Genomic DNA, 15,930 nt, shown 5'->3' with positions numbered 1-15,930 from the left:
ATTGGTGGGCTAAGGACTTGGGGGAGTGGGAATGTCCTGGAGTGGACAGAAGCAGGGCAGGCGGGGGTGACAGGTGGAGCAAGCGGAGAGACCCCAGGAAACCTCGCAGGCGGGGGTGGAAAGCGGTGTTAAATATGGACTCAACCGTAAGAGGCTTAGACCCCTCCCCCGCAGTCCTCCCACCGCCCTTCCCCAGGCTCCTGACTGTCCCCAAAAGCATGGGTGTGGCGTTACTCCTCCTCCCCTAACCCTAGGCAACAGCTGCGGGGCACAGCGCTCAGGCGCGGGGGGTATTGAAGGGCGAAGGCCGGCGGCGAACATCCCCGAACTCCTCTGGGCGGCGGGCCGGGTGCTTCATGCTCTCTGAGAGGGTGCTGGGTCCCTCGAGGTTCCCAACCCTACCCCCTGCCCTCTTCCCGGCCGGGCCGGGCAAGAGCTCTCCTGGGCCGGCAGAACCACCTTCCTCCCTTGCCCCCGGCAACTAGGACCCTTGGAAGGGAAGGGTGGAGAGAAAGAAGGTTCGGGAAGACCTCAGGGTAGCTGGCTTTGGAGACGTCGATCCCCTCCATCCCCCTCAGGCTGGTCCCGGGAGGGGCTGCCTCTCCCCCAACCCGCCCCACCCCGAGCCGCGAGGCCCGCTCCCTCCTCCCGCGGCAAGAGCCCGGGCCAAGTGGGCGCGCCCGGCCCGGGGCCGGCGGGATCCGGTGTCGGCTGCAGCTGGCAGTGCGGCGGCCGGGCGGGCGCGGGCGGGCGCGGGCGGCCCGCGGGGCCTGCTATTAATACCGCGGCCGCCGAGCCCGGGTCGCTCAGCCATGGCCAGCCCGGAGCCCCGGCGCAGCGGGGACGGCGCCGCCCAGGCCGCGAGGTAGGACGGTCCCCGGCCCGTGTCGCCGCCCCTGGGGAGGGGGTGCTGCTCGGATTCCCTCCCGCCGCGAGCGTCTTTCACCGGGCGGGGGGCAGTGGTCCTGCGGGGGTGGGGCACAAGGCGGAGGAACCCCGCGAAGGGAGTTGAGGAGTCCTGCCTGGGGGCCCCGGCACCACCGTTTGCCTGGGTTTTTTTTTTTTTTTTAAATAGTTCCCCCTCCCCCTCCCACAGGCGGTGTAAGGATTAACCCCTTCAGACTAATGGGCGTCAACCCTCGGATGCCATTCGGCCCCTAGTGGCCAAAAACGCTACCCGTTTTCTTTCATTCCTCACCCCAAATGCAGCTGGAGATGAAGGCTGAATCTGCCTGTGGAAGACACTTGGTGCAAGGTTGGGCGGCTGCCAGCTTGGAGTTGAGAGTTTGTTCAGGCAGCCCGTTCTCTCTGGTCTGGGGCCTGGGATTATGTGGGGAGGGTCTACTGTCCCAGACCAGCAGGAGGGCCATGGCTAGCCGGGGAGGCCTGGAAGGGAGGGCCTCTCCATCCATCCACACTGTCAGCTTGCCACTAGTTAGGGGGAAGGGACCTGTGGCTGAAGAATTTGGGGCAAATATGGTGCATTTCTGCCCCAGGTCAGCCTGAAGCCCTGGACTTCCCAGTGTCCCAAGAGGTGGAGGTGCAAATACACACACCTGACACCACTTCACTGTCATCAGGGCACAACTGAGCCTAGTTTGCACGTATACTCACCTGTACTGCCACACACACATATGGGTACATGCAAAGTCACACACCAATTCATGCCTGCACAGTGTCACAAACACTCCCAGCCACAGCCCTGATGGACAGGGTTGAGAGCTGCTGGAATCCTCTCAGGACAGGGACAGAGTGGCAGAGGCAGTCTGCTTGGGGCCCAAGGAAACCTGAGGTCAGGGGTCCCATCTGAGCTGGCTCCCTTGTCCCTACATCTTCCATAATCTGCTTTCTCCCCAGCAACTTAGAGAAGGGCACTGTATGAGGGCAGCACCTGGCAGAGGCCTGGCACTGTGGGTGAGGTGACTGAGGCAACAGGGTGTGTGGTAACAGCACTGCCTGCCAGTCAGGAGACCTGGGTTCTACTTCCAGCTTTGCCACTTGACCTTGGGCAAGTTTCCTCCTTGGATCTCAGTCAGTTGCTGCCTGCCTACCTTCTACCATTGAGCCCCACCCTGGGATATAGAGCGAATCACTGTACTTGTGCTTAGGAATGGACTCTTAGGGGAGACAGACACACACTTCTATAATACAAAGCACTTAGCGTGAAGATGAGCTGCATCAAAAATGCATCGAATGGGGTTGTCTGGGAAATGCTTCACTAGGAGGTAGAGTGTAAGCAGGACTTGAAGGAGGAGTAGAAATTTGTTAGGTAAATAGATATAAACACATTTTAAATGCTGGGGCCAGGCTCTGTTATACTTGTTTGGCCTCTTTTAGACTTCATGCTCTCCTGAGAGTGGTAAAAAGGAGCTCGGGCTCTGGGGGCCAGACTGCCAGTCTTCTCCAGGCTCCACCGCTTATGAATTGTAGAACTTCAGTGTGCTCTTTACTCTGTGCTTTGGTTTCCTCATCTACAAAATGGGGATAACAGATGAACATCATATAAATGAGTATTCATGTAAAATGCTTAGAATACTGCCTTGAACAGGATTACATCATTCCTGGGTGGAGGACTCCGCTGGAGCACGATGTAGGGGCTGACTGGCTGGGAAAGCAGAAACTGTGGAGGATTCGGAGGGTCTGGCTGGCCAAGCAGGTGCATCCTTCCTGGCACTAGGAGCTCTACCTTTGCAGGTAGTATAGGACTGTTCTCTAGCCAGGTGGTATTCAATGAGCTTTTTTTTTTTCCCACCTCAGCTGGACCCTTTAGACATTGTGGACTAGGAGTAGGAGGTGTAAGAAGTTAATGCATGTTCTGGATTGTCAAGCATTGGGGGGCTGTGGGGAGTCATGTGAGATGAGGCTGAAAAGGTACGTTTGGGGCCACATCTTTAAGGGCCTTGAATCTATGCTAAATAATTGGCTATCTAGGCGTGAAGTGGAGCAACGTGATTTGCTTTATGTTGTAGAAAGCTGCAGCTCTGTAGAGAATAATTGGGAGCAGGAGGACGGGGGAGAAGGCTCATGGGAAGGCTGGTACAAAAGTGCAGATGAGAGATGATGACTTGGACCAGGGCCCTGGCAGTGGGGTGAAGAGGGGGATGGAGACTGGGGACTTTCTGAGATAGAGGTCAGTGCTCAGTGACTTGGCTGTATAGGGGAGGGAAAGCGCTGTTTAAAGACTTCTCGTCTCATCATCACATCTCGTATATGATGATGTGTTTCTCTGAGCTAGAAAATACAGGTGAGACAAGCTCAGGGGAAAGGATAATTTGGTGGCAGTTGAGTTTGATGTGCCAAGTAATACCAGGTGAAGATATTTAAAAAACACTCCATCTCAGGTAAAGTGAAGTGAATGGATTAGGTGATTGTTGAGTTGTCTTCAAGCATTAGGTTTGGTGCAGGTGCCGGGGTTGAATGAGGCCAGTGATGTCTGGAGCCTGGTGAAGCCACACTGTGGTTTTCAGAGGGCCACTATGAGATACAAAAGGGAAGCTGGGGATTCCTGGGGTGTTAAGAGAGGAGGGCCAAGCGCACGATTTGGAATAAAAATAATCTCTTGGGAACTTGGAGCTAAGAAATGGAGCTTAAAACCTGGACACAAGTAAGCCTTTTCAAGACAAATAAATCAAATTCTTTGCTATGTGGCGCTTTTCATTTATACTTCCTATCAAAAAAAGTTTATTGAAAGCTACATTCAAGTTTAGTCTGTTTTATAACTGGTGCACACTGAGTATGAGTTTCCTGCAAATTACTTAATCTCTTTAACCTGTTTCCTGACCTGTAAAATGGGGATAATAAATGTAAACACCTTATAGAATTGTTATGAGGATTAAATGAATTGATATATGTAAAGCATTTAGAACAGGGCCTGGCACATAGAAGACCTTCCAAAGTGTAATTTATTATTATTATTTCCATGGTATTTTATATTTTTGAAGAATTGCTCAGAGATCCACAGGGGGTAAGATGCATTTGAAACAAGAAAGACCAAAGCCACTTGAGGGTGGCAGGAGAGCATTCTTTAACAGGAAGTGAGTAAGCTAGCAGGCCACAGGCAGCTGGATTAAGGGGCTCATCTGTTAGAGTCACAGAATCTGAATTCAGGAACATTTGACAGGCTAGAAGAACGGGCCAATGCTAACAAGATGAAGTTTTCCAGGGACAAGAGATGTGGTTTAAAAGCACTTGGTGTGAAAAAGTCTTAAGGATTTTACCCAAACTCAGCACTTGTCAAGAATATGATGGAGCTGCCCTTGATGCTGAGGGCATCTTGGCTGCATCAATAGGCATAGTGTGTCCAGAAATTCACTGCTCAGAGCACACCTGGATGCTGCTTCCACTACCCACCCCCAAGGGATAGTGACCCTGTCAATTTGGAGCCTATCAGAAAGAAGTGACCCAAATGACGAGGGCACCGGAAACCCTAGCATGCATGGAATAATAGAAGGATGAATCAGCTCTCTTCAAGTGTCTAAAGAACTTACATGGAAAAGAAGTTAGATTTGTCTGATTCTAGAAAGAAGAATCAAGTCCAGGGGAAATTTGCTGGGAAGGTTTTACCTCAATGCTAGAAGTTTCTTATGACAGTGTGACAAATAGCGGCTCAGGTATGAGTTTCCTGTCCTTGAAGGTATGTAGGCAAAGGCTCGACATTGACATCATGGGATGTTGTCAGGAGATCCAAGCAGTGGGCTGTGTGGGGACAGATCGAAGGCAGGGAGGGGCGGACAAATGTCCCCTGAGCTGTGAGAACTGATAGAATCTAGGCCTGTGGTCTAGTGGCTCTAGTCACCAACCATCTGGGGACTGTGACTGCCCTTTCACCTTGTCATTTCTTTTGCAGAGAAGCAAGAGCAGAGGCTACGTCTCCTCTTCAGGAGGAGAGTTCTGACTCCCTGTATGAGGTGGGCGTCTGGAACCCAGAAGTTACTCTGTCTTTGGAGGGGACCTTGAACTTAGAGGACATTCTCTACCTGGGAGACCCAGGTAACCTTGATGAGGCCCTGTATGTGGAAGAGACAGAGATGCCGGAGGAGACACTGTATATTGAGGAGGCCAGGCCACCAGATGAAGCCCTGTATGTGGAAGAGCCAGTGAAGCCCGAGGAGACGGTGTGTGTGGAGCCTGCGGAGCCAGGAAAGACCACAAACCCAGAGCAGGTGATTTATGGGGGCGAGACTGCCCAGAGCGAGGAGAAACCTAACCTGGAGGAGAGCCTCAGAGCTGGGCCAAGTCCCAGCACAGAGGGAAGCCTGAGCATAGAGGACCTGGAATTGCTGGAGGGGCGTTTCCAGCAATGTGTCCAAGCCGTGGCCCAGCTGGAAGAGGAGAGGGATCAGCTCATCCACGAGCTTGTGTTGCTCCGAGAACCAGCCCTACAGGAGGTGCAGCAGGTCCACCAGGACATCTTGGCTGCCTACAAACTGCACGCCCAGGCAGAGCTGGAGAGGGATGGGCTGAGAGAGGATATCCGGCTGGTCAAGCAGAAGCTGTTCAAGGTGACAAAGGAATGTGTGGCCTACCAGTACCAGCTGGAGTGCCGACGGCAGGATGTGGCCCAGTTTGCCGAGCTCCGGGAAGTGCTGACCGCACGGGCAGCCCAGCTCTCAGAGGAACTGGCCCAGCTCCGGGATGCCTATCAGAGGCAGAAGGAGCAGCTACGGCAGCAACTCGAAGCACCTCCAAGCCAGAGGGATGGGCATTTCCTCCAGGAAAGCAGACGGCTCTCTACCCAGTTTGAGAACCTCATGGCAGAGAGCCGCCAGGGCCTGGAGGAGGAGTATGAGCCTCAGCTGCTGCGGCTCCTTGAGAGGAAAGAAGCCGCAGCCAAAGCGCTACAGAAGACCCAGGCCGAGATCCAGGAGATGAAGGAGGCTCTGAGACCCCTGCAAGCAGAGGCCAGGCAGCTCCATCTGCAAAACAGGAACCTGGAGGACCAGATCACCCTCATGAGGCAAAAACGAGACGAGGAGGTGCAGCAGTACAGGGTAGGCCCACTGGGCATGGAAGGAAGTGTGGTCTTTTAGCCTGGGGAGGAACAGGTGACCCGTCAAATACCTTTGGGCTGAAGGATACTGTCATATGTAAGAACAATCTGTTCTTTGGGGTCAGTCACTCACTTCTTTACTCCATGCTCCGTTCCATTCATTCTGACTGTGCTAGGGCTGAAAGTTATCTGCATTCTTAGTTTACACAGCACTTTGGCACCAATTATCTCACTTGATCTTTGTTAACTCTCCAAGTCAACTATTATCATTTTTCATAGATGAGGAAACTAAGGCTCAGTGAGATGGAGTAATCTGAACTCTAGTCTAACCAGCCCCAAATATTTCAGTGCTCTTTCCACAGCACAGTTTTCCAGTTCTGAGTGATTCACACTTGGGTTTATATAGAGCAGGAGGGAATGGGGCTGGGTAGAATTCATGCTCTCCCCTCTCCCATGTTCACCCTCAAGTCCCACCTGGCTGATCTCTGCTGATCTCTTCCAGTCTTAAAAAACTGAGATGAAATCTATAAAGCTCTATTCCTTATTTTCCTTTTTTGTGCATTTGTTACCATTTCACTTGTATTCAAGCTGCTTCTGCTGATAAGCCAGTTGTAATCTCTTTTATATAAACACTAGTGGGATATAAACACTAGGTGCATAAACAATTCTCTCTCCCCCAGACTGTGAGCTTTCAGAAGATAGGGAGTATATTTTACTTGTCTCTGCCACCAGGCTCAGAGTACACATCAGTCAAGTGCTGACTTAAGTGCTGCTAGGCGCTGTGAGAAGACTACGGTGTGGTGCTTTTCAGAGCAGTACATTTGTCTTGTGAAATACATGTTCTTTTAGATAAACTTAAAAACTTATGCCCTCTCAGAGATTTTGATACATCCTTAAGGGAATGTGTCCTCTTTTGAAAACAGCTGCATTCACTTCACTGAAGATTGTATTATGAAAACCATGGTGGGTTTTTTTTGTCATAATATTGAATATTTTCAAACTAGGCATATGTGTACACCCCTCACTCACCCAACACATCTCCAACACATTGCTTTTTTATAGGGTCACAATCTAGTGTTAGGGCACTAATTATTTTTGCATAAACAAATACTATCCTTAGCAGCTTATACTCAGTCAGATGTTCCATTAATAACTGTAACCCAGGGTAGAAAATAACATGTGATTTAAGAGGTGCAGATAAGAGTGTTATCGGATGATGACGTATTTTAGCCATGGATTAAATCAGAGAACCCTTCACAGAAGATGGTGTTGTTTGAGCTAGGTATTGAAGTATAGGCAAGATCTAGAACAGTGTTGTCCAACAGAAATATAATGCAAGCCACTTATATAATTTTAAATTTTCTAATAGCCACATTAAAAAGGAGAAATACATGAAGGTAATTTTAATATATTTTATTTGACTCAACAGATCTAAAATATAATTAGTAACTTGGCTGCATGTGAAAGGTGAAAAACTGAGAGGTGAGTTGAACTGTAAAGGTAGGTCAAGGCAGATCACATTGGACTTTGAAATCCAAACTAGGGAATTTGGACTTTATTCAGCGATAAGTTGCATTGTTAACAGTATTTAATCAAGGGCTTAACATGATTGTCTCTACTTTTAGAAACAGTATTGGTGTCAGTGTGTAAAATGGGCTAGGTACCCAGAGGCAAGGGACACTAGGAAGCTACAGTAGGTAAGAGAACACAACGGTAGCAGGAATAAAAGGAAGGGGAAGGATGTAAGAACAACTGTAGAATGAACTTGGCTATAGAATGAGTCAGGCAGAGACAGGTGAGAAGTCGAGAGGATGCTGACATTTCAGGCAAGGCTAACTAGGATGGTGGTGCTGTTAAATAAGGAATTCCCTGGATTAGAGTGTTCTGACATGGTACTGGAGTTGCAGAATTTTCCCCCGTGATTTTCATCACTGTACTCGTTTCAGATTTGATGATCTATGCAGCTTTCCATTATATGAAAAACAATCTCGGTGAGTGTCTTCTATCACTATGCCATGATTAAAATAGGGCTAAAGGTCTGAAGGAGCTAATTCTTCTTTCTGAAATGGCTTCTTCCTAAACTGTTTGCCAGAGGTTACATGTAGCATCTGATTACTTTTCAAGGATAGGTATCATTCTTACAATTGCAAACTTTGCCTCTTTCATCACCACCATCCATTCATTCAACAGATATTTTCTAAGTGTCTGTTTACTATGTGCCAGGCAGTGAGCTATGTGCTGGCAAAACAGATAAGAAATGGCATTGGGGGTTGGGGGTGGAGAGGCAGTCCCCACCCCCAAAAAGTTTATAGTCCAGGAAGGATACCAGATAAAATGATTTCAAAAATCTAGGACACTTGATTTTAAGATCTATCCTGAGCTAAGATGTTAAAGAGTGTGAGTTTTAGAATCAATGAAATAATTAATATGCTTCAATGTGATACTGTAATAGTTGTAGGAATAAGGCATTGTACTGATGAAGCAGGTCTAATTACCCCTGCCTGGGGAAACGGGGTATTTCATAAGATTAACAATACCTAGCATGTACTTGAAGTTCTTCACGTGTAATAATTCATTTAATTCTTACCTCTGAGATAGGTCTGAACTACTGTCACCATTTGAAAAACAAGAAAACAGGTGAGTCATGTGTCCAGGGTTACACAGCTAGCAAGTGATGGAGGAAGGATGCCACTGTGTGCAATCTTTCTCAAGTCCACATTCATCACTACAAGATGTCTGAGCTGAGCCTTAAAGAATGAATTCACTGTGTAGACAAGGGAAAGGCATTCTAGGCAGAGGGAACAGCTTATACAAAAGCATGAAAACACAGACATGTTGTGGGACGCGAACAGCTTGGTGTGGCTGGATCATAAGGAATTTGAGAAGCAGAAAGATGAGGCTGGAGAGGTAGATTGGGACCAGGTTGTAAAGGGCTTTATGTAGTCTTTCGGTCAGTGGTTTTCAAAAAGTTTTCTTCAAAGCCACAGACCCCTTCCCCAAAACAATCTTATATAAATGCCAAGATATAAAGTAGGCAAAAGTGGAGCTAACTTCTAACTAAAGAGTAGCAAGGACACTCCAATATGGCCTCCTTCTGGGGTTTCATGGAAAACAGTTTGAAGACCACTAAAGATTCTACTGGCAATATAACAGTTATTAAGAGGATGAGTTCTAAACCAATGGCAAATCCTGGCTCTACCACTTACCAACTGGGAACCTTTGGACAAATTACTTGACCTCTGTGGTTCAGCTCCCTCACATGTACAGTGGGATTAATAGAGCTGTTGCAAGAAATGAACTAGTTAGTATTTGTACAGCACTTCCAATGGGGCCTGGCACATAGGTATGTACTCTTTACATGGCAATGTGGAGGGTGGACTGATAGAGCCTAGAAAGTCCACTTAGACTTTAAGAGAGATGAGAGATGTGAGGTAAAATGGGTAGGATCTGGTGACTGCAGTGATGGGGTGAGGAATTTGCCATAGTTTTTAGTTTGAAATTGGTAGTGTGCCAATGCTAAAGATGGAATATGCTTACTATCTGCATGCTTCACATCAATAAGCATTGTGTGTAGGGTGCTGGACATACTGAGAACCAGGAATTTACAGTCTGGTTGGGAGCTAGACATGAATAAATTGGAACATAAGGGAGCAGATGCTGTCTAGGTCACAGAAATGGCAGGAGTCAAGGCCCAGAAGTCCGACTTGGTCAGACTAGAGCAGCACTGTCCAACAGAAGTACTATGCAAGCCACAGATGTCACTTAAAATTTCCCTGTAACCACATTTAAAAAATGTAAGAAGAGGTGAAATTAGTAATTTTATTTAACCCATGTCAAAAATATTATCATTGTAACATGTAATCAACATTAAAATTTGAGATACTTAGTATTTTATACATACATATTTTTGGTGCCAAGTCTCAGAAATCTGCTGTATCTCATCTTTAGAGCACATCTCAATTCAGACTAGCCATATTTCAAGTACTCAGTAGCCACCTGTAGCTAGTGACTTCCATACTGGACAGTGTGAATATAGGAGTCATGGAGGTTCTAGTTAGAGGTAAGGGTCAAACTAGAGGGGTTCTGAATGCCCTAAGGGACTAAGGAAAGTGGAATTTATGAAATTGAGATGATAAAGCAGTTTCTAGAAAGTTAACCTAGCGGTGCTACATAGGATTAAGACTGGAGATTGTCCTTTACTGTCTGTCACTGTAACAATACTTCCTTCAATCTGTGAGGTTCTCCTTGTCAAGAGTTTATCAGTGATGTGCAGCCTGCCTTCCCAAGCATGTACTTTTGTGAGGTTTGGGAAACTGGGGCACAGAGGTATACAGTTGCTTTCCTTTAGATAACCTGCTCTTTGACGGTAAGGCCACATCTCTGTGTAGTGTCAAAGCATGGCTAGGCACTAAAAAAATAACTTTTGACAATGTTGACAAAAGTTGAGATTCAACCAGAGTATTAAACCCTGCAGACTGACATGCCACAGGTATATCAAGGGCGACTCAGAACAAATTATTTAGATCCTTCTAATGATAGCATGTATCCAAACTGGATTCCTATGTTGTTATTCTTCAAAGTCTGCACTGAAGTCATTGCCCCTTAAAAATATGCCCTTCAACACTCCCTTCCCTTCCCAACTCCCTCCTGATTCCTGAGGATCCACGTCAGCTAGCAACTAAACCAGGCTGATTTGCTGACATCTTCCTTTCTTCATGCCTCAGGCATTAAACCTTGGCAGAGACAGTTTACAGAATGTATCCCACCTGTTTTGGCAGAATGGGAACTAGTTACCTGAAGACTCCTGAGGGCCTCCAGGGCATACCAACTTCACCTTCCAACTTAGCATTTTAGAACAACTTGTCCTTATGTGTAATGAGTAAAGGATGTAGGAAATTAACATCCACGATAGCCAACATCCTTACTAAGGCATCTATTTGCATGTCAAGTTGTAGTAAATACTAAGTTAAGATTTCTGACTTCAGGGAGCTTCAAATATGAAACTGTATTTACTGTTTTTCCTCTAACCAAACAACTCAAAAATCTTCTAAACCTGGAATTCTATTAGCTGAACAATGCTCCTAGAATTCTAGTTAATATTTCAATAACTGCTCACACAAAGACTTTTTTTTTCCAACTTAAATTGTTTAAGTTGCAGAATGCTATAAAAACTATTCATTATCTTAATGGGAATATCTAAATTTGCACATAGAGTGAGGGATCTAGAAAATTCTCAGCTCACCAATTAGACAAAATCCTCACCTTCTGAAGATTGTGAAACAAAGAAGTCCCTCTAAGAACTTGTCCACCCTTTGCAGGATTCTATACATTAAGAAGCTGTGGTTAACAGACAAGATTCCTTTCAGGTCACCATTTTCAAAAACAGCATCTCTGTCAAAACAGTTTCTTTGAATCTCAGGTTCTTAACCTCAACACTGCCATGAAGATTAAATGATGTGTAAGAAGGTGCTTTATAATAGTATGGGCGAAGTCAGGTTTTTATTGTTTGGCTGATTAGAAATGTTCTTGGCCTTCTCCTGCAGGAACAGCTAGAGGAAATGGAAGAACGACAGAGGCAGCTAAGAAGCGCGGTGCAACTCCAGCAACAGAAGAACAAAGAGATGGAGCAGCTAAGGATCAACCTTGCTGAAGAGCTCTCAGCTTACAAGTCAGTTTTTGCTGCTTCGCAAATCTCAACACTGGCTGAGGGATGGTGGGGAGGGGAGATAGATGTTCCTCACGGGAAATTTCACTTTAAAGTGAAAAACAAAAAAATAATTTGCAGTGATTTTCAAATTGTGCTCATCCATGACCAGATGGAAAATTGCTCTCTTTTTTTAAAGGGCTATGCTACCAAGGAGCCTGGAACAGGCTAACGCTCCCACTTCTGAGGCAGGGGGAATTGAGACACAGTCACAAGGTGATCCTTGTGGGCTTAAGAGTGGTGTTTGCATTGATGCTGCTATCCTAACCTAACAATACTAATGCCTTAAAAAAAAAAATGTGTCTAACGACAAGTAAGGATATCCCAATTAGGGATAACACATACCTTCAAATGGCCCATTGCAGGCATTCAGGGTTCATTTGTAATGTTTTAACTTTCAGTAGGACTCAAAATATGCCCTAATTATCACCAGGAAACCTGGAACAGGATAAAACATCTAGGCTCTGTGCAGTCTTACTTTCCTCACCCTATCTGACCCTCTCTGCTATTCATAAAGTTTCCTTAGAATAGCAGAGAAGGCAGTTATGCTACCAAATTCAGACTATGACAAAGGAAGCCAAGAAGGCTAAGTTAATTTGCTAAATAATCATTAAAAGCTGAAGAGGGTGTTGTTGAGATTGAAGGACGACAGTATTGCTTAATTTGTGAAACAAGCAACACATCTATCCATCAATTTCTTTACATACCAATTATGTTTTTATATTCCTTATAAAGTCCTATATTCTCTTAGATAAATTTAGGATTAAAAAGTCCAAGCTGGATACTAGATAAATGTCCATAAATTTAAATTTCTTAATTAATCCTACGTCTTGGACACAAATAACAATTTTTTTTAAAGCTTTAAAAATTAAAAAAAATCTTATTTTTAAAAAAATTTTTTGGGGGGAGGTAAATGAGTTTATTTTACTGTTATTTTTAATGGCGGTACTGGGAACTGAACCCAGGACCTCGTGCATGCTAAAAGCACGCACTCTACCACTGAGCTTTAACACCTTCCCCGCAAATAACTATTATAACTCATGCTTTCCCTAATTTACTAAGATTTTCTTTTACTGTTTTATCCAGGCATAACTGATAGTTTGGGAGGTTACTAAAAACTTGTAATTGAAGAAAATGATCTGCTAATTGCCTTTGTGTGGATCAAAGTTCACAAGGGAAAATACAACGATTCATCCAAAGAATCACAAGTACAGAATTTCAGTTCTTGTACTACCTGTGTAGTTAACATGGGCAGAGAAAATTTTTAGCTAGCCCCTCCCATCACCACCATAGGAGATACTCAAATACTTGCTGGGGGAAAAGTCATCCCTGATTTGATGTCAATCACACTCTAGCAATCTCTCCCCAACATGGCCTGCACTAAGCTTCAGAAGTTCATTGTTAAAAATTTTATACTGTATTATTTCAAGTTGCAGAAAATTTAAACTCATCCTTTTTTCTCTCAAACTTACAGGGGCTGTTTAGAAACCTATGGCCGAATCTGTAACTGAGAAACAACAGAAAAACATTTCCTAGCAAAGGATCACTAAGTATCCTTTGGACAGACTTTTTTTTCCAAATAGAGAAGGGAGTGCCAGGGACTTGGCAAGCAGTTCTGGGGAAGTTACAAATACTGGCTGACCTGTTTAAAAAGATTCTAGGGCTGGCTGGAGGCAGAACACTATCAATCAGCTCTTGGCTGGATTCTGTTTTGTAAGCTTCTGGTACTGATCTCAGCGGACTGAAGAATATATAAATGTGCCTATCACCCAGAAGCAACCCTCCACGTGGCACTGAGTAAAGGATGAATGTATGGACACACCCACCTTGCAGTGCTGTGAAGAATGTTATCTTACCTTGTATTGACCCAAACCAAAAACCTCTTCAGGAACACAGATGGGGTCAAAGACAGCAGATTTTCATTACAGTTGACACTTGAACAACATGGGGGTTAATTTGCATATAACTTAGTTGGTCCTTGGTTATCTGAGGTTCCTCCACATTCATGGATTCAACCAACCACTGACGGTGTAGTACTGTGTGACATTTACTATTGAAAAATATCTGTGTATAAGTGGACCTGCACAGTTCAAACCCACGTTGTTCAAGGGTTAACTGTATATGGGTTTACAATTTTAACTTTTATGCCATGAGTGTTAAGACTTTAAATGAATTCCTTTACAAAGTTTACTTTTCTTTAAGTCTGTGCTGACTCATGTAGATTATGTGTCAATTTTCACTATACTCTAAAAGAACTACTGACTTACAGAAAAGAACCAATCCAGATTTGAACTTAAAGCTTACGGATATTCAGATTTCTCCAAACACCTTATCTCATGACAATGATGTGGGGTGAGAGCAATCTACTCAGTTTAACTGGGTGATTGGCAAGGAACCAGAAGTTTTATCTGGTTATGGCACTTGGCTTTCAAGAGCCTACTTTCCTAACCTCTAACTATAGGCCCCCAGTGAAAAACATACTGGGGAGATTCAACCTCTCTCTGAGAAAAGGTCAAACACCTTTTCCAAATTTAAACTTTGCCTTAAATTCTCTGCCACACTGCCTTTGATGTTCTTGAAAGTCCATGTAGTTCTTAGAGAGAGACTTCAAAAATGTGTTATTTTATCAAAGACTAATCTGTGCACCTCTGATTCAGTATTTTATGTCTTTCACTTTCCCTGGGAAGGAGTAAAGCTCTTTTCTATACTTCTGGGTCTATTATATTTAATTCTGCTCTTGGTTGTCAGAGATCATAGAAAACAACTGTCATCTGAACAACTCTTCTAGAAGCCAGAGACTGGTGTTTGATGGATGTTACATACTAAATAAAACCCATCAGCATGGGGTTATGTAGAAAAGCAATTTATTCCATTATAAGCACTTACACAGTTAGTCATGGAGAGTAACAGGCCTGCTGGTGAAACAGGTCACCCAGAATAAGAGACGGTATCGAACTAGTGGTCAAGGACTAACTCCTAAAAAAAAAAAAAAAAGCAACTCTTATCCAGGATTAATTTAATTTTAAAAACAAATACAAGCTATCAATTCACTCTTCTCAACTTAACTGGACAGTCTACCTGTGGTATAACTGTCAGGTAAAAACATACATCTTTACAACTTGGTGGTCCCAAGTTTTTTTTGTTTGTTTTTTTTAAAAAAACCATTTCACAGAAAGGAAAGAATATGAAAACAGCTCAAGAAATACACTACAAGCAAAAATAAATGGGGAAAGAAGAACACGCAGTTTTGATTTAACTGAAGAAAATTAGAGGGGACTGGTCTATTTAAGAAAATGTGCATCCTGGAAAGTTAGGTGTGAAGATTTTAGAGTAGGAATTTATATGACTTGAATCTTCCCTATTTCCTGAATAAAAATGACATCTTGCAGTATTTATACTTCATGGCTCAGACACCTACCTCACTTGGCTCTATTTCTTATTCACTCTAGCCTTTCCTTAAATGAGTCTGAAAAACTTGGGGATATAGCATAAGAAGAAAAATAACCACACACAATATTCCCCCTTTGACCTCTGTTACTAGAAAATTCCTGAAGAAAATTTAAATATAAGTCTGTGGCTTTGCTGAATCAAGCCCCCCAGTTAATATTTAGAAAACACCTTCTGTTTGAGCTAATAACATTGTTGATGGAACTTATTACAGAGGGATAACCAAACAAAGTCTGGTTATATCAAAACCAGTGTTATATCAATCTCAGGGTTGAGAGGAAGAAAAGGGGAGTCTAAAATCACAAGAAGTGCAGACATTATCTAGGACCCTTGTCCTTCTGGATCCACGCTTCCTTCGGGGTCTTCATCATTATAAATGTTCTCTGCCTGCCAAAAACAAGAAAAAGAGAAAAGGATACTGAGCAAACTGAAGGCCGTTTCTTTAAGTTAAGTTTTCAAATACATGAGGCCAGGGAGACAGACTGTGGGGCACATCGTCTGTTTTAACTATTCAACTCTGCAGTTGCTGCATGAAAGCAGCCACAGACAACCTACAAATGAATGAGTACAGCTGTGTACCAATAGAAACACGCAGCTGTCCACAGGCCAACCCCCTGGATTAGGATATTCCCCCAAAACTGAAATATGGGTACCATCTGCCTTTAACCAGACATTATTTAGAATAGTCAAAAAGTAAAAATAATACAAATGTTCATCAACTGATGAATGAATAAAAGTCATATACTGTATGATTTCATTTATATTAAACGTGCAGACAGGCAAATCCAGA

The 15,930-nt window shown here is 44.4% G+C and overlaps 2 protein-coding genes across 6 annotated transcripts in view; one reads left to right on the top strand and one right to left on the bottom strand.

Moving 5' to 3' along the window:
• The first annotated feature begins 215 nt into the window (after positions 1-215).
• On the top strand, positions 216-14,687 carry SYNC (syncoilin, intermediate filament protein). 4 transcript variants are annotated; one of them, XM_032495821.1, is made up of 5 exons: positions 216-865; positions 4,847-5,990; positions 11,533-11,657; positions 11,833-11,909; positions 13,168-14,687. In XM_032495821.1, the coding sequence occupies exons 1-5, from the start codon at positions 813-815 to the stop codon at positions 13,176-13,178; spliced, it is 1,410 nt and encodes a 469-aa protein (XP_032351712.1). In that variant the 5' UTR covers positions 216-812; the 3' UTR covers positions 13,179-14,687. The 4 variants fall into 4 exon arrangements, with proteins under 4 accessions (XP_032351712.1, XP_032351713.1, XP_032351710.1 ...); XM_032495819.1 differs by lacking the exon at positions 216-865 and adding an exon at positions 1,808-3,604; XM_032495822.1 differs by lacking the exon at positions 11,833-11,909 and having other exon boundaries at positions 224-865.
• RBBP4 (RB binding protein 4, chromatin remodeling factor) overlaps positions 14,541-15,930 on the bottom strand; it is an 18,380-nt gene continuing 16,990 nt past the window's right edge. For both annotated transcript variants that reach the window (XM_032495823.1, XM_032495824.1), the window contains exon 12: positions 14,541-15,527. In XM_032495823.1, coding sequence (XP_032351714.1) covers positions 15,462-15,527 — 66 coding nt within the window. In that variant the 3' untranslated portion in view covers positions 14,541-15,461. The remainder of the gene's footprint in view (positions 15,528-15,930) is intronic.

Source organism: Camelus ferus, chromosome 13 (assembly GCF_009834535.1).
Source record: "Camelus ferus isolate YT-003-E chromosome 13, BCGSAC_Cfer_1.0, whole genome shotgun sequence".
In the NCBI taxonomy this organism is placed as follows: Eukaryota; Metazoa; Chordata; class Mammalia; order Artiodactyla; family Camelidae; genus Camelus; species Camelus ferus.
Note: the sequence above shows the minus strand (reverse complement) of the source record. Positions and strands in the feature narration are given on the sequence as shown.